The 22650-nt window shown below is 44.3% G+C and overlaps 1 protein-coding gene across 5 annotated transcripts in view; it reads right to left on the bottom strand.

The window, feature by feature from the left end:
- The window catches only part of UBR4 (ubiquitin protein ligase E3 component n-recognin 4), a 127605-nt gene that overhangs the window by 46842 nt on the left and 58113 nt on the right, over positions 1-22650 (bottom strand). For 3 of the 5 annotated variants that reach the window (XM_022552048.2, XM_022552050.2, XM_022552053.2), the window contains 15 exons: positions 22104-22225; positions 21329-21440; positions 19312-19442; positions 19013-19190; positions 18445-18549; positions 16768-16905; positions 15885-16059; positions 8596-8692; positions 7377-7484; positions 6820-6936; positions 5427-5636; positions 3755-3904; positions 2281-2508; positions 1454-1532; positions 729-974 (listed from right to left, as the gene is read on the bottom strand). In XM_022552048.2, the coding sequence (XP_022407756.2) occupies positions 729-974; positions 1454-1532; positions 2281-2508; positions 3755-3904; positions 5427-5636; positions 6820-6936; positions 7377-7484; positions 8596-8692; positions 15885-16059; positions 16768-16905; positions 18445-18549; positions 19013-19190; positions 19312-19442; positions 21329-21440; positions 22104-22225 (2196 nt within the window). The remainder of the gene's footprint in view (positions 1-728; positions 975-1453; positions 1533-2280; positions 2509-3754; positions 3905-5426; positions 5637-6819; positions 6937-7376; positions 7485-8595; positions 8693-15884; positions 16060-16767; positions 16906-18444; positions 18550-19012; positions 19191-19311; positions 19443-21328; positions 21441-22103; positions 22226-22650) is intronic. The other 2 variants (XM_089899902.1, XM_089899913.1) reach the window with 2 other exon arrangements.

The raw sequence follows: 22650 nt of genomic DNA, 5'->3' as shown, positions 1-22650 counted from the left end.
AAGGACCATGAAAATCAGGAACGCAGAAAAACGCTTTTGCCTTTCTGATGGCAAGGAATCAGCTAAAGCTCACTGCAGTGTCCATTTGTAGAGCATTTACCAGTTTACAAGGCACATTTATAAGCATAGTTTCATTTAACACCGACAATCTCTCCACGAAGCAAGTGTTATTATTTCATATTAAAAGAAACTTGGGCCTAGTAAAAATGTTTGGTGCACTTTGACCTTTCCCGTTACAGACACTAGGTACGGAAGTCACACTCTTTAAGGTGTCACCTTCAACATAACTGAAAATGACACTAGAGGGCATTTGGGTTTTAGGTCCCTGTAAATCAGGATGAAAAACCTTTCAGAAGAAGAGAATGACAAACTTATGGTTACCAAGGGGGGAAGGGGGGAATACAATGAACTGAGAGATTGGGACTGACACGTATACACTACTACGTGTAAAACAGATAACTAATGAGAACCTACCGTATAGCACAGGGAACTCTACTCAATGCTCAGTGGTGAACTAAGTGGGAAGGAGATCTAAAACAAAAGGGTATATATGTATACGTACGACTGATTCACTTTGCAATACAGCAAGAAACTAACACAACGTTGTAAAGCAACTACACGCCAATAAAAATTAATAAAAAAAAAAAAGAAGAGGAGAATGAACGATGTGCTCTCAGAGAGACTAGAACACATCACCCTGGTCACTGAGACAAGAAGGTGACCCTTACCCTCTTTCTCCTTTTCCTTTTCTTCTTTCTTACTCTTCTTTGTGGACGACTTTGACTGTGCTGTGGCTTGTCCAGAACCAGTGGCCACAGGGGCTGAGGAGGAGGAAGCACTGGAGGGCCCTGCCGAGGCCGCCAGCGCAGCGAGGACTTTGCTGCCGCACAGAGCACAGGAGAGCAGCTGCAGCAGCACCGGAGACACCCCCTCATCCACCAAGAAGCTGACTTGGAGGAGGAAGTACAGGACAGCTGCAGGCAGAGGAGACAGGGGCTCAGCTCTGACACAACTGCGAGACTCACACACAAGAACGAGAGCACCTGCTCCAGACGCCAGGGCTGCCCTACTCCCACCACCTCCTTTGTCCAGGTTCTCTGCTGGAAGTTCCCAGAAGAATTTACACCCTCTTTGGAAATATCTGACAAGTACTGCAACAACTACACAGAGGCTGGCTCCCAGCCCCCACTCCTGTGAAGAAGATGATTCTCCTCCGTAGTTGACCACAACAATATGCTTGTTGTGGTCCCACCGCACCCCACATTTTTGTCTATGGATGCTTAGCAATCTTGTAAGTTTTTATTTGTCTTCTTTGCTGGGCAGAGTTCTGTCTATCTTGCTCATGGCTGTATCTCTAGAACCCAGTTTAACGCTTGGCATATAGTGGGCTTCGAGGAACAGTTCTTGAAGGAATGAATGAGTAACAGCAACCAAAAGGAGAAGCACTGCTTACAGTCATCTTTGATGCAGAATTTCTGCCAGTTGATGGTTCGCTGGGCAGCAATCTCTGCACAGGCTTTCAGGTGCTCCATCTGAAATGGAAACCAATCACCAGAAACGACCCACACCTGCTGTCTTGAGGGGTCATCACCTCAGCTTTGGACTACAAACCCTCGCCCTCTGTGCAAGGTTGATCGGTGCCCCGGTGAACCTGGGGCCAAGGCCCAAACACTGAGCCTCCTACATTCAACGTCCCACCACACAAAGCCCTTTTGTTTTCAGGGATTCTTCAGACCACTCAATAATGCAGCAGGAAAGGTAGGTCATGACGTAAGACACTACAATCCAGTTTATTTTTTTCTTGCTAAAAGCATAATAGTAAGAACACTGGATTAGGAGTCTTTAACACTGAAGATGTTCTTCCTAGATGTTCCTATGCAATATATTCAATTTACTCCCCAAAGTCAAACAACTGATCTTAGGCGATAATACATCATTTCTTTAGTATTCAGGGACAAAAATGAGAGGTGCACAAATCCCGGGTTGATCCTGTCCACGACATGAGCAAATGACACTGGTAGAAAGCCCCTCCTCACAACAGAGGAACCGCTGCCAGGTGGGGGCGGGACCAGGGAGGGGCAATCGCAGACCCTGAAGCCAACTGCATGTGGTATAGCACCCAGCTGGGTATCATGGATCTACCCTGCTCGCAACCCTGGCCATGATGTTCTCAAAATACTGAAAAGGCCCTGTGTGTGCTGCTCCATCTTATCACCTACTTGGCTGAGCCTCATCCACAGCCTCCCCTGCCCTACCACACCACCCCAACACCGGCCGTACCAGGCTGATGAGCGTGTCATACTGCAGGGCGGAGCCAGAGCTGGCTGTAACCACACTTGCCCGGAGGAAGATCCCCTGCTCCTCCAGCAGCTTCTTGATCCCGCGCACATGGGAGTCGAGGGTGTGCAAATCCCGGAGCTGGCGGTATTTCTCCTTTGACCCACAGATGAAGAGCAGAAGTTTGCGGACTTGCCGACGCACAAATGGAGTTTGCTGGATCATCAGGTACTTGAGGGGAGAAACGACACAAAGAGTCAATGACTCTGGAACTGTATCTGTACCAGCCACAGCGCCTTGGGTTTTCATGAGCTGTTACTAAAAACTGGTAACACAAACCAAGCTACTTCCTTGCAGTCAAGCTAGGCCCTGGTGAACTTTAGTATTCCTTACAAGGACCAGCAGAAAGAAAGGCACAGAAAGAAAAACGTCAAAAAGGGAAAAGGAGCAACATTCCTGCTACCGCTCGTGGAGTACTTAGGAATCTATAGGAGGCTGGTCTGCACTCCAGCCCACCCAGAATGAACGTGTGAAGAAAAATAACATTCAGAATCTCTCTTTCAGGTAAAAGAGGTGGGGAAGAAGCTGCGCCGTTCCATCTACATGACTTGAAATGGCTGTTTGGGGTTTGCGAACATTATTCTTCCCAGAGTTCATCTCATGCTTGCTGTGCAGGTTATTCAGCCATTTCCTCTCGGCTCCAAAGCCACCCCACCACACCCTGCTCTGTGACGTCCAGTCCAGAACTAAAGCTAGCTGCGCTGTTTCTTGCCGGCTGGTCCCCTCTTAGGTTCTGCCAGTGGGGAGCACTGGAGGGACACCAAAAGGCAGGAGGGAGAGAAGGGACTTGCTCCTTCCGACCTGCCTGCCGTCCTAGGAGCAGCCCTTCACCCTAGCGGCCTCCAGCATCTCTTCAACAGTCAAGGACAAACCAGGTCCGGGCGGTCCTGTTCGCCGGCTTCTTTTAGAACTTCCAGAGTCCACCACATCACACCCCTTCCGGGCTCCTGAGGTGCGAGCAGCAGCAGCCCCTCCTCAGCCCCACCGGGCCTCTCCGCTGCCTTCAGGGGGCTGTTGGCGGCTGCTGCCTGCGGTTACTACCCCTGTGTTACCACAATGTGCCCTTTTTATCTTTTCGGTTCTTCAGTGGCTGCTTAACCAATTCTCTATATTAAAATCTCTCAGTTCATTTAACCAGCATACTTTCTGTTTTCCAGGCAGAGTCCAAACTATGAAACTTGTCCATTATCACCACATGTGGGGGAAGGTAAGTGTAGAGAACCAAACACTAAAGTGGATGGCTTGCTCTGATACACATCTTCCACAGTTTCACCACATAGTACACTCTGGAGGGGCAAGACCTAAATGGTGGGAGGGACTCTGATGGGGGAAATACCACATGATGGTTAGGATGCAAGGGAGCCACAAAGGCAGTCACAGCCGGTGTGTCCTCTCCTCGACTGGGACCTTCACTTACCTCTGAGAGAAAGTAAAACCACGAATGATCAAAGACAGGAGGTGGGATTCGAGAATTGGTGTCAGCGATCTTTTTGATTTGGTATGGCAGCCTCAGTACCATCTCTGTGAGAAGCTGAGTATAGGCCTCAAACACATCAGCAGCATGGCCCTGGGAGAAGAACATTTGTATAAGAACCTGTGATTGACAATTTCCCCTGACCACAGTTAGGAAAAAGGCTGGTCTATTGCTCACTAGGAGTACCTCACGTTGGAGATGGTAAATGGCACCTTTCAAAGCTGGAGCCTTCACTGACGGATAGTTTCGTTTACAAACCCAGGAAGACCCCAGGCTCCCGGGGGCAATTTCATTACATGCAAAGCTTATTGTGGAGGCAGATCTCACTGCTCTTAAAAGTTCTAACATTTCACTCTGGTTTTTGACACTGGATTGATTTTACTCTGCTTACACAAAAACTAGAATAGGAAAAAAATTGAAAAAACAGTAATGGAGAAGGATTTCTGACTTTCTATGAGATGTATTCCATTCCCTAGAACCAAAGCTTTCCATGACAACAAGAAACATTCGTGTAACCAAGGGGGTGTCAAAGATCACTAAACTCAGTCGAGATCCTGGGCCCACACACAGAGGCAGGGGTACCGAGAGATTGAGGACAACGGAAACAACAGCTATCCTACAACCTGTGTGGTCCCCAGGAAGAGACTGTGAGAGTTTGGGGGCATGTGTCCCACATATTCAATCACCAGCTGTTTATCAGATCTATGTCAAGCACTGGGCGTGTGAAGAGAAATAAAATATGGTCTTTGCTGACAGTCTGGAGGGGAAGACTCCACACGTGTGCACAGGGTGCTCTGGGACCCAGGGAAAGGCGATCTCGCTCAGACAGCAGAAAAGTGTTCTGGGGAAAGATCCAATACTTGAGCTGGGTCTTGAAGAAGGGCTAGGAGTTAACTAGACAGGGGAAGGAAGGGATGCAGAAGGAGAGGAAAAAACTTCTGAAGGGACAGCATGTACGCTGGGAGAGACACACAGATTAGCAGGGCTGCATGCAGGGGTGTTACAGTTGATAAAGTAGAGAGTTAAGCAGATAGCTGGATCGGCAAAGAACTTTTTGGCTGAAAAGTTACGGAAAACCACTAGAAGGTTATACAAAGAGAAGGACACGACCAGATTCACAATTTGTGCCCTGTTACACTCCCATACTATTCGAAGCAGTCCTGAGTATGCAATAAGCAGCACAGCTACCCCAGGCCATCTTGCTCCACTACGTGGACTCCAATGGAACAGAAATGGTAATAATAATTAACATTTATTGAGCACTGCGATGTGCTAGGCACTGCGCTTTACCAACATCACCTCATCCGATGCTCACAACAACTCTATAAAGCAGATACTACGTGTGCTCATTTTCCAGGTGTGCCAACTGAGGCTTACGAAGGTTAGACAGAACTTCTCCAAGCTTCATGGCTGGTAAGTGGGAACACTTGTTCCCGAGGGACATGTTCCCAGACTCACCTGACCAGAAAGCCCATCTTCTAAACTAGGGCATCCTGTAACAGCAGGGGGAGTATGTGACATCCTCGGCTCCTTCAGCGCTACTCGCTGAGACTGAAGAGGACAGTGCCCTAGCTGAGGGACAGGAGTGGGTCGCTGCCCGGGGGGAGGACCTCACCTTCACATACTGGCGGAGGAAGAATGGGCTCATGTCGGGTGGGGATGGCGTAGCATGCGGTTTCAGCAGCTGGCTGGTAGCCACGGGCTCCTCATCGTTCTGCTGGCTCTTCCAGTACTCCAGCAGGGACTTGAGCACGTGCAGGCAGTAGTCCACAGCGCCAGAGCTCAGCAGGGCTGCTGCTGTGGCACTGGAGATGAGGGAAGATGACTGGGGAAAAACCAGGGAGAAGCTAAGAATGGCCTGTAGAACAGTGTGGCATTCAGCTGAGTGTTGGGGGTAGGAAACGCACTCACAACAGCCTTAGGAGAAGCTGTCATGGAACTGAGGGAGTCAGTCTCTTGAGTTAAAAGTTTCCCGACTAGGGGCTTCCCTGGTGGCGCAGTGGGTGAGTCCGCCCACCGATGCAGGGGACACGGGTTTGTGCCCCGGTCCGGGAGGATCCCACATGCCACGGAGCGGCTGGGCCCGTGAGCCATGGCCGCTGAGCCTGCGCGTCCGGAGCCTGTGCTCCGCAACGGGAGAGGCCGTAACAGTGAGAGGCCCGCGTACCGCAAAAAATAAATAAATAAATAAAAACGTTTCCCGACTAACTCAAACATTTCCCCCACTCTTCTGAACAGCAGCATGGTAAGAGAAAACAAAGGAACACCAGTTCCCAAATCTAATCTCCCTACACATATGTGCCAGAGGCCAAGGAGGCCAGGATTAGATAACCCTTCCACCTGCAGGGAAGAGGTTTTCTCTTTCTCCTTGGGCAGCTAGAAAAGAAGCCCATTTATGTTAAAAAGAGAGAAAACTTTCCACTATAGGCACTTCTTTGCAGCCCCACCCTCCTAGTAGGGGCTCTTTCCATAGAACCAGCTTCCAAAGGAGATGGGGTGAGTGATCACATGAACAGAAAAGGGAGAGAAAAGCTACTGTAAATAAAACCATTAGGAGAGCCTGGCAAGCCCCAGCCACCCACACAGCTCAGAAGCTCATTAAGACTGGATGCAGTTCAGCCCCATTTCTACCTTCTCTGCTTTGTGTTAATCTCCTTTCCACCACACACCACTGCTTTCTCTCTGCTCTATTACCATACCTTATAGCAACATACAGGAGGGGAATCCTCTTAGCCACTCTGCGCCTTGCAGAACAGTCTCCTGCTTTTCAATAAGGGAACTTCCAAACGATTTAACCGCCCCCAGTGGAGGGATTGTTGGAAAAGATCAGAGCTTGGAAGGGACCCCGAGAAAGGTAGATGCTCTGCCCCTGAGCGGTGGCAGCTTAGAATGTTACTGCTCTCAAGCGACAATGGCCTGGCTCTAACAGAGGCCTCTGCCCACTGTCCGAGTGCCAACCAGACAATCCTCTTTCCTTTCCCCACACCCATTAGCCCAAAGCAAGATACCTCGCATATGGAAGACTTGGATCCGGATTTGGTCCTGGACATGAAGACACTCAGGAGTCTCATCACCACCAGGTGGACCTCATTCAGGGCACTGCGTTCGTTCTTCTTGGAGACGTCCTGGGGACAGAAGCGGAGCCGAGAAGACCACACTTACTTTAACCTTGAGGTGTCCTCTCAACAAGATTGCCTCACTTGGACTCAGAGACAAAACAAGCTCCAATGTACCTGTGGTCTATATGTGGATGATCTAGAGTCTGATACACCTAGGAAGCCATGTTAAGATACAAACAACCAGTTCACTGTTTTCACCCTGTGGAGCTACAAAAGGTCTATGAGGGCAGGGACTTGGTCTTGTTCCTCATTTATAGCCAGAGCCAAAAGTATGCCAGGGCCAAAGCAGGCACTAAAAACGTTTCTGATGAATCAACACAACTGGAGCCCCCAGTGGAGGGTCACCCCTTGAAACTAGGTGAAGTTCCTCTAAGAGAGGAATGAAAAACTGAAAACTGATCTCAGCCAATCCCTGCCTCTCACACAGTATGACTCTCAAATTTCACCTTCTTATCCATGCCCAGTTCAGCAATAAGCTGGGAGAGCAGGTTGTCCAGGGCCCCCTTGTCTTTCTCATCTTCTCCATCCAGATCTGTAGTAAGCATCAGAATGACCTGGACGTCAACAGAGAGATAAAACATGAAAGCCAATTCCCTAAAGAACAACAATTCTAAACACAAGGTGTTTCAGAAGAAATCCCAGTCTTCCTGACTGCCCTGTCAATCATAACAATAATCCATGAAAAGGTTCTCTAAGTCCTAAGGTAACCGAAGTTGAAGTGTCCAGAGTCAGAAGAGTCAAATTATGGCATATGCTACCCTTGGCATCACAGAAAATGTTCTGCAAAAAGTCTGCAAAACTAACTGACTAGCCTGCACTATACTATATCCAACCAAAGTGGCTTAAGACATGGCACTGTGGTATTCTAATTAAAGAACAATTTTGCCTAAGACGAAGGCAGCTAGTGGGAGAACAGCTATCAGATGACACTCTACTACTAATATTAATAAAGAGTTACTAGGGCTTCCCTGGTGGCGCAGTGGCTGAGAGTCCGCCTGCCAATGCAGGGGACACAGGTTCGTGCCCCGGTCTGGGAAGATCCCACGGTCTGGGCCCGTGAGCCATGGCCGCTGAGCCTGCGTGTCCGGAGCCTGTGCTCCGCAACAGGAGAGGCCACAACAATGAGAGGCCCGCGTACCGCAAAAAAAAAAAAAAAAAAAAAAGAGTTACTAGACACTAAGAATCTCTGGAGCAGGGCTTCCCTGGTGGCGCAGTGGTTGAGAGTCTGCCTGCCGATGCAGGGGACATGGGTTCGTGCCCCGGGCCGGGAAGATCCCACATGCCGCGGAGCGGCTGGGCCCGTGAGCCATGGCCGCTGAGCCTGCGCGTCCGGGGCCTGTGCTCCGCAACAGGAGAGGCCACAACAGTGAGAGGCCCGCGTACCGCTAAGAAAGGAAAAAAAAAAAAGAATCTCTGGGGCAGACTTTTGTTCCTGGCTCTGTCAATAACTAGCTGGATGGCTGTAGAAAATTTTTAATCTCATTCTCTGATCCTCGGCCTTCTCATCTATAAAATGAAGGGCTATAACTTGCAATTCAAAATTACATCCATTATTCTATGAGCTAATACCAAACCAAGTCTTACATAGCCTCAGAAGGAGAGCTGTGAGCATGCTTAAGGATGGTCCAACTCCGATGTGACAGACCCAAGTGAACTGAGGGATACCTGCATGTATGGAATGGCCCGGACACCTCCAACACTTCGTAACTGGGGCAAAGTTTGCAGTAGTCTCTCCAACAGCATCAGACGGACCATGTGCAGCCTAAAAGACCAGGGAAAATACATGAAACATGAGCTAATACACAAACACTAACCAGCTGAATATAGTTCTTTCCTCCTGCCACTGACGTAAATAAGGAAGCTACTTCTTAGGAACAACCCTAGCATTAAAAAAAAACTGTTAAGACATGCCTTTGGTGTACCAGCAACATAGAAGGAAAAATCTCACTCTGTTAAAGTGGAGCAAAACGATTCCAAGATACAACTGATGGTACTGAAAACTTACTACAGGAAAGTTAAAATATTTCTCAAGCAACCAGGTCCTAGCTGTTTTCACTATTCAAACCAAACCTTCAGTAGTAAAAGCTCTACGGCCTTTCCCAACGCATGGCCCTATGCTGCCTCCAGGCATTATTTTCAGTAGTAAAAGCTCTACGGCCTTTCCCAACGCATGGCCCTATGCTGCCTCCAGGCATTATTTTCAGTAGTAAAAGCTCTACGGCCTTTCCCAACGCATGGCCCTATGCTGCCTCCAGGCATTATTTTCAGTAGTAAAAGCTCTACGGCCTTTCCCAACGCATGGCCCTATGCTGCCTCCAGGCATTATTTTCAGTAGTAAAAGCTCTACGGCCTTTCCCAACGCATGGCCCTATGCTGCCTCCAGGCATTATTTTCAGTAGTAAAAGCTCTACGGCCTTTCCCAACGCATGGCCCTATGCTGCCTCCAGGCATTATTTTCAGTAGTAAAAGCTCTACGGCCTTTCCCAACGCATGGCCCTATGCTGCCTCCAGGCATTATTTTCAGTAGTAAAAGCTCTACGGCCTTTCCCAACGCATGGCCCTATGCTGCCTCCAGGCATTATTTTCAGTAGTAAAAGCTCTACGGCCTTTCCCAACGCATGGCCCTATGCTGCCTCCAGGCATTATTTTCAGTAGTAAGCTCTACGGCCTTTCCCAACACATGGCCCTATGCTGCCTCCAGGCATTATTTTCTGGAATTCTCCCGTCTACAAATTTTACATCATCCAATCGTATAGTGACCTAGCCCTTTTTTCTTGCTTCCCAAGTCCTTACGAAGGCCAGTCACTGCTTTGCCCTCTCACAGCTTAGTCATCATTTTTCCTAGTATAAAACTCAACCTCAGCCTCAATACTAGAACCGTGGGTTCTCCCATATATGCAGTTGGCCACTACCTAGGCTTCTTCATCTGCAGATATACAGCTGGGCTTCTGTAGTATAACAAATGTGTGTTTTTGGATCTCTAGTGAATATGCTGATTCAAGAGGACCAATATGAACATTAATTAGGGTCTTGTCAACAAGTGGGGTGGCAGTCTCACCTAACACAATCTTACACAGATTAACAGTGCATTTGCTAAATCAATTAATGGATTCACTCTCAAAATTAATAAACCATTTTGCTTCATTTTACTTCACGTGTGTAAGAAACCACACGCCTTCGTATTTTTTAAGTGTGATTTTCATGCATTCCATATCCTAGCAGGTATCCACAATATTTTCAGTATAATAAAAGTCTGAATGAAAATAGAGTCTTGAATAATAAACGACAATTGTTCTAAAAAGAACTTGAAGGAATGAGCTAAACCACCTTCAGAATATAGTAATACACAAAAGCCCAGGCATGCATCTTCAAATAATTACACCAGCCGTGTGAGGACTACAAATGAATAAAATTGCTCAGGAACAGATAAGGTACAAGTGATGAAAGGTGAGATGACAGCAGCAGCTTAATACTTTTAGGATAAAACATAACAAGTTCTGAGATGGATTAAAATCCTCAGATTTGGAGAACGTGCATGTGAATATACACAGAAAGGAAAGAGCCAACGTAATGAGTAGAGTCTGGATCTGGACCAAGATCATGCCAGATTACTGACTTTTCAAACTCTTAAGACAGTAGTACTCTTGCCACTTAACAAAAAAATTAAACAGTGTACCAAAGTTACAATTCCCTCCTCGTGACAAAGTAAAACCAATTCAGTTATTCTATTATTTAAAACAATAAGTTACTTAACAATTCTTTAACTAACTTATTCCTGAAAAATACAGTTAACTTAAAACAACTTTAGAGAATTTCATTAGCAATATGGCTAGGTTACCTAAATTGACCCTCCAGCTAAAAACAAATGAAAATCCTAAAAAGATATAAAAACATTTTCGAAATAATGAGTCTCAAGAAATTTCAAAGGATCGAAATCACGTAGTATGTTCCCCAACCACAGTAAATTAAACTGTCAATCAATACTAGAAAAATAATTAGAAAATCCCCAAATGTCTGGAAATTTGGCAACACATTTCTAAATAGCCCATGGGCCAAAGACTAAATTACAAAAGAATTTAGAAAACATTTTGAACTGAACAGCAATGAAAATACAACGTATAAAAATATGTGAGCTCCAGCCAAAGCAATGTTAAAGGGAATTTTAGAGAGAAATATATAGCTTCAAATATGTATTGAAAAAGAAAGGTTTAAAATCAGTGATTTAACCTTCCATCTTACAACGCTAAAAAAAAAAAAACAGAAAATTATCCCCCGCCCCGCCAAAAATTAAGATACTAAAACAAAAAAGTTAGTAAGAAGAGAAAGGAAATAATCAAGAGTGGAAATGAAACAGAAAGTAGGCATACAACAGAGAAAAATCAAAGCCAAATGTTGGTTCTTTGTAAATAAAATTGGTAACTTCTAGCAAGACTGACTTTTTTGGGGAAAAATGTTTGTTACCCATACTAGAAATGAAAAAAGGTATATCACTACAAATCCTACAGACATTAAAAGGATGATAAGGTATATTATGAACAACTTTATGCCAGTAAAATGAATGAATTCCTTGAAAAGCACAACATATCAAAATTAACACGTGAAGAAACAGTAATAATTCTGTGTCATTTAAAGAATGAATCTATAGTTGAAAGTCTTCCCTTAAAGAAAGTCTTCCCTTAGAGACCCAGGTGACTTCACAGCTAAATTTTTCCAAGAATTCAGACGAAATAAAACCAATCTTACACAAACTCTTGTAGAGAACAGAGAAATGGGAAACATGTCCTCACTTACTTTATGAGGCCAGAATAACATGAACACCGATACCTGACAAAAACACTTCAAAGAAGAAAAATTACAGGCCTAAATAAAATATCAGCTAATCAAACCCAGTGATGCAAAGGGTAAGACATCACGATCAGGCGTCCCCAGAAGGTTGGTTTTATAATGGAAAATATCAATTACTGTAATTTACAACCTTAAACAGAATAAAGGAGAAAAACATATAATCAACTAAGCACCACAAAAGCAACAGGAAAGCTTCAAAAGCCAACCCAAGATAAAATATCTCCCAGCAAACTACTAACAAAACTTAATTTGATAAAGAATATCCTAGAAGGGCTTCCCTGGTGGCGCAGTGGTTGAGAGTCTGCCTGCCGATGCAGGGGACACGGGTTCGTGCCCCAGTCCGGGAAGATCCCACATGCCGCGGAGCGGCTGGGCCCGTGAGCCATGGCCGCTGAGCCTGCGCGTCCGGAGCCTGTGCTCCGCAACGGGAGAGGTCACAACAGTGAGAGAGGCCCGCGTACCACACACACAAAAAAAATATAAACTTAAATAACTAACTAACTAAATAAATAAATAAATAAAAAGAATATCCTAGGAAACCTTCCAGTTAACATCACACTTCACGGTAAAATAGGAAACCTTTTCTCCTGTGTCTGGGAATGAGGTAAGGATTTCCACCATCACTACTTCTCTCCTACCCAATACAATAAGGCAAGAGAAAACAGTTAAAAAGTGTAAAGATTGAAGGGAAAAAAGTTGCACGTCATTATTTACAGGAGACAAGATTGTTCATGCAGAATCTGTGATAAGAATTAATCTAATTACCAAACCCATAATTAGGGTTAATCTAATTATCAAAACCGATGATGGTAATTAGAATTCAAGTGAATTTAGAAAGGTCACAGAATACAAGGTCAAAATAAAAGCAATAATGAGCTCACCAGCAATCAAGAAATTATTAGGCCAGGAAATGAGTGAAGACAGAAATCCAGAGGGGTAAGCAGAGCCCTGAGACTGATTTCAGGGCATCCGAAAACTTGAGGCTATGACGCTCTAAAGGCAACTTGTACAACAGGGTGCTAGGACCTTACAAGGCGTCTGGACTAGGAAAAGACGCCTAGAATCTGCCCCAAGTGAGGAGAGTCTTCTAAGAGAATCTCATAAAAAAACACAGAAGGCTACACCCTGAGTTTCAAAGTAAACAAATATACCACTTCCCCCCGTACCACTTTTTCCCCATCCAGGAGTCTGTAAAAAAAATTAGCTGACTCAAATCCTGACGCTGAGACAAAAGGAGGAAAAAAGGAATCAGCTGCTGAAATATAGTCTACTCTATGTATCTTTTTCCTTTTGGTTAACACTTTTTGTGTCCTATTTAAGAAATCTTTGCCCACCCTAAGTTATGAAGATATTTTGTCTTCTAAAACCAGTACGGTGTTACCTTTTGTGTTTAAATCCATAGCAACTGATTTTTGTGCATGATCAGGTCAAGACTCATTTTATTCCATATTCATTTCCAACCAACCTATTGCCATTGATTGAAAAGACCATCTTTCTTCCACTGTATAGAAGTCTCATCCGTGTCATAAATCAGGTGACCATGTATGTGTGAATCTGTTTCTGAACCCGTCTGTTTCGTTAATCTATTTTGTCTATCCTTGCACCAATATCCCACTGTCTTACTGAGCGCAGCTTTATAAGCTACAGTTGTGTGGTCCTCTAATCTTGTGGGTTTTCTTCTATATTGCCTTAGCTAATCTTAGTCCCTTGCTCTTCCAAATAAATGTTAGGATCAGCTTGTCAGTTTTGACACATATATAAAGCCAGCTAAGATTTCTGACTGGGATTATACTGAACCTGTATCAATGTTAAGACAATTGTTATCTTTATAATAATGAGTCTTTCAATCCATAACATGGTATATCCCTTCATTTATTTAGACCTTCTTTCATTTCTCTCAATTAGCTTTTATAGTTTTCAGTGTAGAAGTGTTATATATCTTCCAAACCTATAACTATGTATTTGATGTTTTCTGATGTCGCTCAAATAAATCTTAGGAAACTATAAATAACTAAGCACAGGAATTTAAAAAAGAAAGAAAAGAGATATTAAGATACATGAAGAGAACATGACGGTCTAACATCTACTGAAGTCCCAGAAAGAGAAATAACAGAAAATGAGGCAGAAGCAACGCCCAATGAGATTAATGAATGAGATATTTGAATGAGATTAATGAATGAGAAGTTTCTAGAATTAATAAAAGACACTAACCCAAACATTCAAGCAGAACAAATGTAAAGAAATCCATCCTAAACCTAACCTAGTAAAACTACAAATAACAGTGACAAGATAAAGACCTTAAAAGCAGCAGTAAAGACACTGTTTTCAAAGAAGCAATAATTGTAACAGCAGGTGACATCTCATTGGCAATAACAATGGATACCATTTTCAATTCTGGGAGGATAAAACCATCAACACAAAATTGTATACCCATCAAAAATACATCCACAAAATGTAAGCCAAATAAAGACATTTCCAGACTAACAAAACCTGAGATTTTGAAACCAGGGGACCTCCCCTAAAGGAAAATCTAAATGACATACTTCAAGAAGGAAATTATCCTAGATGGAAGGTCTGAGATGCACAAAGAAAACATGGGCATAGAAAGTGGTAAACATGTGAGCAAATCTAAACAGACACTGACTACGTAAATTATATAAAAGAGCAGTAATATCTTGAAAGCTTTAAAAAGACTTTTCTGAAAACACACAAATATAATTGCTTAAATTGATAAGAATGAGCAAAGTATTCTAAGGTACTCATTCAGGAAGAAGATATAGCTCTTAGTTAACTTTAGTTTTGGTTAAGTAGGCATGTTGAAGTGATTAGTATAACTACTGAAAGACTGGAAACAGAGGGAACGACCTCCAGACTTGCCAAGTTGGGGCAGGGGGGAATGAGAAAAGAGCAAATCAACCCACAAGAGGGCTACAAAGAAAAACAAACACAGAAACAAGCAGAACAAATAAGAAGCACAAAATAAATTCAAATATATCAGTAATTAACATGAGTTATAAACGAACTTAACTGTTCTAATTAAAAAGCAAAGGTAGACTGGATTAAAAATATTTTGAAAAATAAAACTTCAAAGAACCAAAAATCACAAAGATCACATTATCTGAACACATGGAATTAACCTAGAAATCACATGAAGAGGAAAAATAAAAGATTAAGTAGAAAATGCCTTTTAGGTTAAGCAGTTAAGAAACAAATCCCATCAAAATATCATCAGTTAACTGAGCCAGAGGTCATCTTCCCCAAAGGGATGCTGCAAGAGTTTAAGTGGAAGGACACAGGGAATAGAGGAAACACTCACTGATGCTCTCCCAAAAATGTCTCCGATGCCTGACTGTTCAGTTACCTCTTTTTCTGATAGAAATCATTCAGTTCAAAATACTGATTTCTGCACTAATGCAATAACTACGGGCCTCACCAAATTTAACAAACATTGCATCACGAGTATATTCTTAGGTTTCTTTTCTTCCTCCTCTTCCATTTCTCTAGTCACCTCTTGGTTAAGAATACATTCCTCCACCAATCCAGTAGCAAACACCACCAGAATTTCTTCAGGGGCCTGGATTAGGATTTTATGGATTACTTTCAATATGCCAAATGCCCCACCACTGGTATTTCTAGTCATAAACTTGTATTTGCTGTTTGGTCTCTCTATTACCTAATAAACGTGCTGAACAAGCAGTTATTTCTAGTATTTACTTAATCACTATCACTTTTGAGCCCAGAATACTGTCACTTTTAAAGAGAATGCTACAAAATGAGTGTACGGTTAATGACGAAACAAGAAAGATTTGACTAAGGAGGATACGTGTTTTTACGACAATCCCTTTACTAAGGGATATAAGGGGGGCCCTACGCGAAGAACCACTTTCTATTCTCTCTGCAATTGATTTGATGAAATTCTAATTAGGACCAGAAGACAGACCTAGAACACTTCCTAAGGTTTTTACACTGTTTCACGAGTCTATTACCTTTACATTTCAAAAGAAGTAAACTGTTATCACCACTCCACCTCCTGCAACTGATCCATCATCCTACCCCTGAAACGTGCTCCCCGAGGAAAGCCTCTTGAGTGCAAGTGGCCAGCTCCTGACCTGTTGCTAGCGTGGACATCTCCTTCCCCTTCCCCTTCTCCTTCTCCCTCGGAGCCATCTCCTTCCTGATGTCCGGTGGTGGTGCTGATGGCGCCAGTGCTTGAACTGACACTTCCTGGTCCAGCCGGATGCCCCTCTGCTGTGGCATCACCATAAGCACTGCTCCGGCCAGATACTAGAGGGAAATGGTTTAAAAAGTGCAAATCAACTCCCAAAGCACGGTGGAATCCAGTGCATTCTGAAGTCAGCAATTACCTGACTGGTAGCTTTAGAAAATTTTTTTCTTCTGTGTGAAGGTCAATAAGGATTGAATTCACGATTTCGGACCCACAGGACTAAATGACTAAATGACTCTCTGGGTACCCAAAGAACAGAAGATCCACCCACAAGAACAATTAATCTCAACTGTGGATAAATTTCCATCTCATACTCCAGAAGAAACATATACTGATTTGGGAATCTCAAAATTATCAGCTACTCTGTATCTCTTCCACAAAAAATTTTCATATCCAATTTTTAAGCAGAGACTGATTTTTGAGATCAAACCAAAATGGCCTGTCATGCTTCCTCATTCTAGAATCCCAACCCCCCCCCAGCTAGTACAGATGGCCTGCTATATTAATATACCAGATCATTAACAATGGGACTGCCCAAAATCTCTTCCCCAACAGAAGCAGCAAAAACCACCGTAGGACTGATTTCAAAGTCACACCATAATTGTTTTCACTTAATCATGATTTGGAATTATGTATGCCATTTCTTTCTTCCACTAACAGATAATTAAACTTCCCCTTGCTGAAACCAATCCTAGGGCCCAGGCAGGGATTTCTATTTGGTCCCCACCCTCTCTGCCCAAGGATACCAGGACCTCCAGCCGCATTACCACTGTGCTCGCCAGCCACCGAGTCCACTGCACTTCCCCCGCTCTCCGAGCCCACACTGCCACCGTGGTCAGCAGGGGAGGTCCGAAGGGTGGAACCATCAGTTGCTGCTGTGCTGCCCTCGTCGTCTGAGGCTGGAGCTGAGAGAGTAACGAGAGCTGTTACAGGTAAAAACCCCTCTTCGGGGCAAAAGCATCAAACTACATAGTGCAGAAGACACCATGCAGTTTATACATCCTGTTGTCAAAGAAAAAAGGGAAGGATTTGCTTTGCTGGTTAATCGCTAACAGGAACAAACACTGTACATGGTGCATTGCAAACAGTACTTAGACAGAAGTGAAAACCCAGTTCACTGGGCATTTCCTTCGCTGTGACATCACAGTGCAAGTAAAACAGTGCAGAGATTCAAGAAGAATCTGTGACATGGACACTCAGTTTTCTAGCTAAAATGCTTCACGGTCACCATAGTCTAGGTGTTACTGACACCTGCTGAGATTGGAAAATAGCCATTACCATTCAAAAGCACAGATTCTGAATTTTCATGAGATTTGTTTCGCCATCAATTTATGCTTATGCTAGGAAATCACTTATCATGAGCTCTCAAATCAACCCTGTCTGTTTTTTTAATCAGATGGTCCAGAGGGGAGCTCATTCGGAAATTTCAAACTTCCTAATCGTCCTCATCAGATGCTAATAACGAAGCAAGGAAATTCCCCAGAGACAGCCACAGCATCCAGGATCAGGGCTGAGCTGAGACAGGAGGAAAGTGCTGGATGAGACACATGGGGGAGAAAAGCCAAGACAGCCACAGAGCGCAGCAGGAACATAACTGGTACAGCACAACAGTGACCCCCAAGCCTGAAATGACAGCAACTAAAGAGACTAAGAAAAGCAACAAGCCATGACAGCAGGCGAGAGGGGACAGCCCGTTTCTCCCTTTCTTATCTATCCAAGATAAAACGCCCAAAACAAAAAAACAAAGAAAAAAAAAAAAAAAAGAAACGAATACAGGGACACATCAGTCTGAAAACTCTCAATCAACCCTTAAATTACTCAGGGGCCGATTTTCCAGTAGATTGTTCAGATGTCCCACCCTCCTCTATTTGGTCCAAGTCTCCGCTCAGGACATATTTTTTTCTTATCAGGTTAGGAAAAGTGATTGAAAGTACACGCATAATGAGGCCTGAAGATTTCCCATGCATTTGAATTGCCCATAAAAACCCTACCCACCAAGCTCAGATCCCACGCTGACCTGAAGTGTGACTCAGCTTCTTGTAGCTTCACTTTTATTTGCAAATGACGAGAAAAAAGTTAAAAGGTTTGAGCTCCATTTCTCGTCTCCCTTTTGAGACTGTCTAAAATGTTAGAACTCTGGTGAAGAACCCTGAAAGCTGTGATTTAAGCTCTAAAGCCCATCAACCTGCAAGCTGTTCTCTTGGCCTTTCCTTGGGGAATTAGCTGAAGCCAGGCAGCATGCAAAGTGTAGGGAAGCAGAGCCATGAATGCCTTTGCCAAGCTGCATCACTATGCCTTCCACACCCGCATTTCTAAAGCAAAGGCACAAGCAGGAAGTCCAGGATGGCCTGTCAAAGCAGCTGCCCACTACACTCTCACAGCGTTGGAAACGAGGCCCAAGGGTCCTGGGGCCCTGAGCCGCGCTCCTTGCTGTGGACAGTTACCTGACGCTGTGGTGTCAGAGAGGGTTCCTGCGTCCAGAGAGGAAGAGCTGGGTGCCTGGCCGGACAGCCCCAGGCTCTGCAGGCCCAGGGCACTGCTGCTGCTGCCTGGGGGACAAGTGGGGAGTGAGCACAGCATCCCCTCCAGACCCCATCCCCAGCGCCGCTTGGCCACCGGCTGCCCTCAGGAGTCTAAACTCACCAGCGTGTGACCCCCTTTGGCCTAGAGGAAGGTGCTCAACAGCCATTGCTGCCCACCCACCAAATTTAGTTACAGAGATGGTGGAAGCCTTCCTTCAGCTCAGGCAGGACACAGGCTGGAGGAATCTAACAGATTTGGGAGGAAACAATCCAAAAGACCAAACTAACAGCAACTATGAGATTGGCTCCCAGACTAAAAATCCCACCGTGATCCCTCTCACTCTCCACCTGTATCTCTGAACAGCTCTCACCCAGATCAACCTCTCCCCAAATCTGGGGATGAGCTAAGTCAGCTGGATATCAGTAACTGCCAAACCCTCTTTCCTGTGCAAGGCCAATGGGCCACTGTGTTCCTGGCATTGCCTTCTACCTTGCTGGTCCTGCTGCAGGCTCAGGGCAATGGCTAGTTCAACCATAGTCTCGTCATCTGCGTCAGGCGGGATGTCCAGCATGGGGGGGAAGCCCTCTGCGCCTGCCAGCAGGGCCTCCAGGGGAGAGGGGTTGCCATTGTTGACATTTTCAGCTGTCTCCAGGACCATCGACTCAGACTGCAGAGAGAAAGCTCTGTCAGTGTCCCGTGGTAAACGGCAGCTTGTGGAAGTACACTGAATAAGAGCTAGAGGAGAGTTCTGAGGCTCCTCCTCCCCTCTCCTGCTGCCAGAGACTCACCACCATCTCAAAATCTCCATGGTCCACCTCACTCTGTTCCTGGCTTTCCTGACGGATGTGACCACCATTCGGGATCCCTGACGACTGCATTTTCTCATCTGCGTCATCGTCGTCATCATCATCCTTGTCTCCTGAGTCAGAGAAACCCCAGTCACCTGAGGGTGCTTGCTCTTTCCTCCCTCGGCGAGTGGTAAGATAAGCTATTACACAGCAAACAAAAACCAAGACAAGCAAGCTACCAGCTAGTGCCCTGTGCTTTAGAGATAAATTCCAGGGAGCCGTGCCTGGCCTTGTTCTCCTGCTTCCTGGACCTAGCAGGATCTGGGAAGGTGGGGCTGGCAGTGACAGCCTGCTCCACTTAGGAGAAGTCTTTTCCAGCTGATGAAGGAAAACAGAAACAAAAACCCTTGGATTCCATAAAGCAGAAAAATCTAAGACCAGCAGGTCCCATGAGCTTGTGCCAACCCTCAGGAGACCCTGGACAAGACAGGGAAAATAATACAATTGGCGATGTTTCTCTATTATCTGTCACGGCAGCTTGGAGTGTTATCTTACTTTTCTTCCCCCAAAACAACTGGGTCAGTGAGATTTTCACACTACATAATCACTAAGAGAAGAACCAACTCTGATGTGAAACCATCAAATGAAAGCTGGTTCTTTCAGCACAGCACTACAGGTCCTACCCGGACCAGCTTCTGTATGAAGGGGAAAAGCCTTCTAAAAAGGGAGAAGCCCAGGTCCTAATTATCAGAAAAGGATGGAGACCTTGCCTTCCACTCAATGGGCTGAAAAAGTATGTGGATATGACCTTAACTGGAAACATAAGCTATCCGGACTCTAGCTTCTCCACAGAGAAAAGATGCACAAACCGTTGCCTGACTCCTCAAAAGCTTAAGACGAATGATACTCGAGGGAGGTTGTCTGAAGGTCGTGAAGCCGCATGCGCTCCTCTAAACCTGCACCGGACCGCACAGTAGCCCCAGCCACTAGTTACAATGTGGCTAGTCCACGTGGAGATGTGATGTTAGTGTAAACAGTATGCACTAGATTTTTTTATTATTGGAGTATAATTGCTTTACAATGTTGTTAGTTTCTGCTATACGATGAAGTGAATCAGCTGTATGTATACCTATATCCCCTCCCTCTTGGACCTCCCTCCCACCCACCGCCCCACACTAGATTTTTAAGACAGTACAAAAAACATTTCTAAGAATGGAAAATATTTTACTAATAATTTTTTATATTAATTATGTGTTGAAATATTTTTGATATATTGAATTATCAGTAAGTTAATTTCAAATATTTCTTTACTCTCTATCATGTGACTAAAATAAAATTTTAAACTATGTATGTGACTTTCATTGGAAGTTTAACTTCTGAGCTAAACCAAGTAACTAGAGTTACACAATATGCTACTGCTAAGATTTAGACAATTGATAGAACTGCTTTTCCTAAAATGTTAAATGCTATGTCCTTGACTTGTATCCAAGTGTATCAAGAGGGAAATCTCTTGTGAAATTTGCTGTCAATCTTATTGTAGGTAAGTCCCCTGAAGACACTACCCATTAGGCAACAAAATGGACCCTTAATGTAAGAGCTTTCATGCGGGGAAATTTTTCATTTCCTGAAAAATGGTGGGTTTTTTCTTTAGTCACTGTGATTTCTGAACTGTTCTCATTTTATTTTCACTCTGGCTTTTGGGAAGCTTTCAGCCAAAAATACGATCTTCACTTAACAACCATGTAGGACTTTGTGATGTAGATTTTATGTTCTTGGCTTGATTTTACTACTGTACCTTTATTTTCCCCTGGCCTCGATTTTCCTTCTTTTTATTCTACTTACTATGCGTTTTTTATACACCACCTTCAATTCTTCATGGAATAAGGCGGCGTAAAACAATGGATACATAACCAGAAGTCTCCAGGGCCTTGGTCAACATGAGCAGCACGTCCTAGTGCTTTATTTCCCTTCTGCCCCCGCCGCACTTGCACAAGCCTAAACCCAGACCTCACGTTACCCATTGGAGTGTTGCTTCGAGGGGAGGAGGGCAACGTCACATGTCTCCGCTTGTTCCTCGGCCTTAGGACTCGAATTAGAGCTTGTTTACAAGAGAAGCTCACAGCAGGATCCTGAGGTTGAAAGGAAACCATCATTCTTAGGTTTTAATATTATTCATGAAACTGCCTATAAACACTTTCCTTTCTTGGACAATCACATGCACGTGGAAGATCTGCCTGCTCTCACCTGCAACCTGCTGAATCAGGTCAGCAGGTAAGCCCATTTCCCTGACCTGGCATATAGAAGCCCCATATGCTACATTCTTGTATCTTAGTTCCTGGTAATAGACTGGCAGGTCATTTGGCCCTGAAGTCCCTTTGGCTGTCTACAAATTGGTTTTGGCTTTTCATCAGATGATCAGGCTCACTTAGCTCTGTTATAAAATCAGTACTTCCAACACTAGCTTCTATGCCAGAGTCACTGGAAATAGATCTTGATGATGTTCCTTCAGGTACTCATTTAATTAATACTTACTTAGCATTAACTACGAAGCAACCATCAGCATATTCCCTGGGGACTCAGCACTGAATAAAACAAACCAAGTCCATTCCCTTTTCAAACCCTTCTTTCCATGGAATGAGTAAGATGTTAAAGGTTTTACTGATATGTAAAATTCTTAATTCCCATTACACCCTCCTTTAAGTCTGTTTTATTTCATTAATTAGCAAACTTATACAAAAAATTTTTCCAGGCATTCCCAGATAAGGATTATCTGGGGTTGTAATGATACGTACAGGACAGAGTAGCATCTGCATGTATATCTTGGATGCTGTATTAATACAGTCCAGCTCACAGGTACAGTAGCCATGGATAATGTCTACCAGAGCGTTAACGGTAGCTTCAATATGAGTTAGGCCTAAAGGGGAGAAATAGATGGTGAAAAAACTTCTAACTACTTGACAGTCAAAGACAAAAGTACAAATTCTTATGCCCACGTAAAGGTCAAGCTAACAAGAAAACGACAAGCACACACAGCAAAACAACACACACACGTAGAATGTAGGCTGTAGGCATTGTTTGTGATTTGTTTTATTAATAGTCTCCTAAATCTCCCAAACTGTCTCCAAAAGCCTTTCCAAATATCCTGCACCACGGAAATAAATAGGTGTCTACCCTCTATGGATATCAAGAGACAGGGCAGAGAAATGTGAAGAGCTGAGCAGAGTCTGAATGTTCCCTACTATCTCCAAACCTTAGGTGATAAAGATGACCCTAACAGGCCTTTTGGGTTTACTGCCCAAGCAATGTCCAAACACAAATGAGTAACAGGGGTCCTTCTAC

This window comes from Delphinapterus leucas, chromosome 1 (genome assembly GCF_059928025.1).
Source record: "Delphinapterus leucas isolate spDelLeu-1000000601 "Yukka" chromosome 1, BTC_Dleu_Yukka2, whole genome shotgun sequence".
NCBI classification, from domain to species: domain Eukaryota; kingdom Metazoa; phylum Chordata; class Mammalia; order Artiodactyla; family Monodontidae; genus Delphinapterus; species Delphinapterus leucas.
The sequence above is the reverse complement of the archived record's forward strand: the minus strand, read 5'-3'. Positions and strand labels throughout refer to the sequence as shown.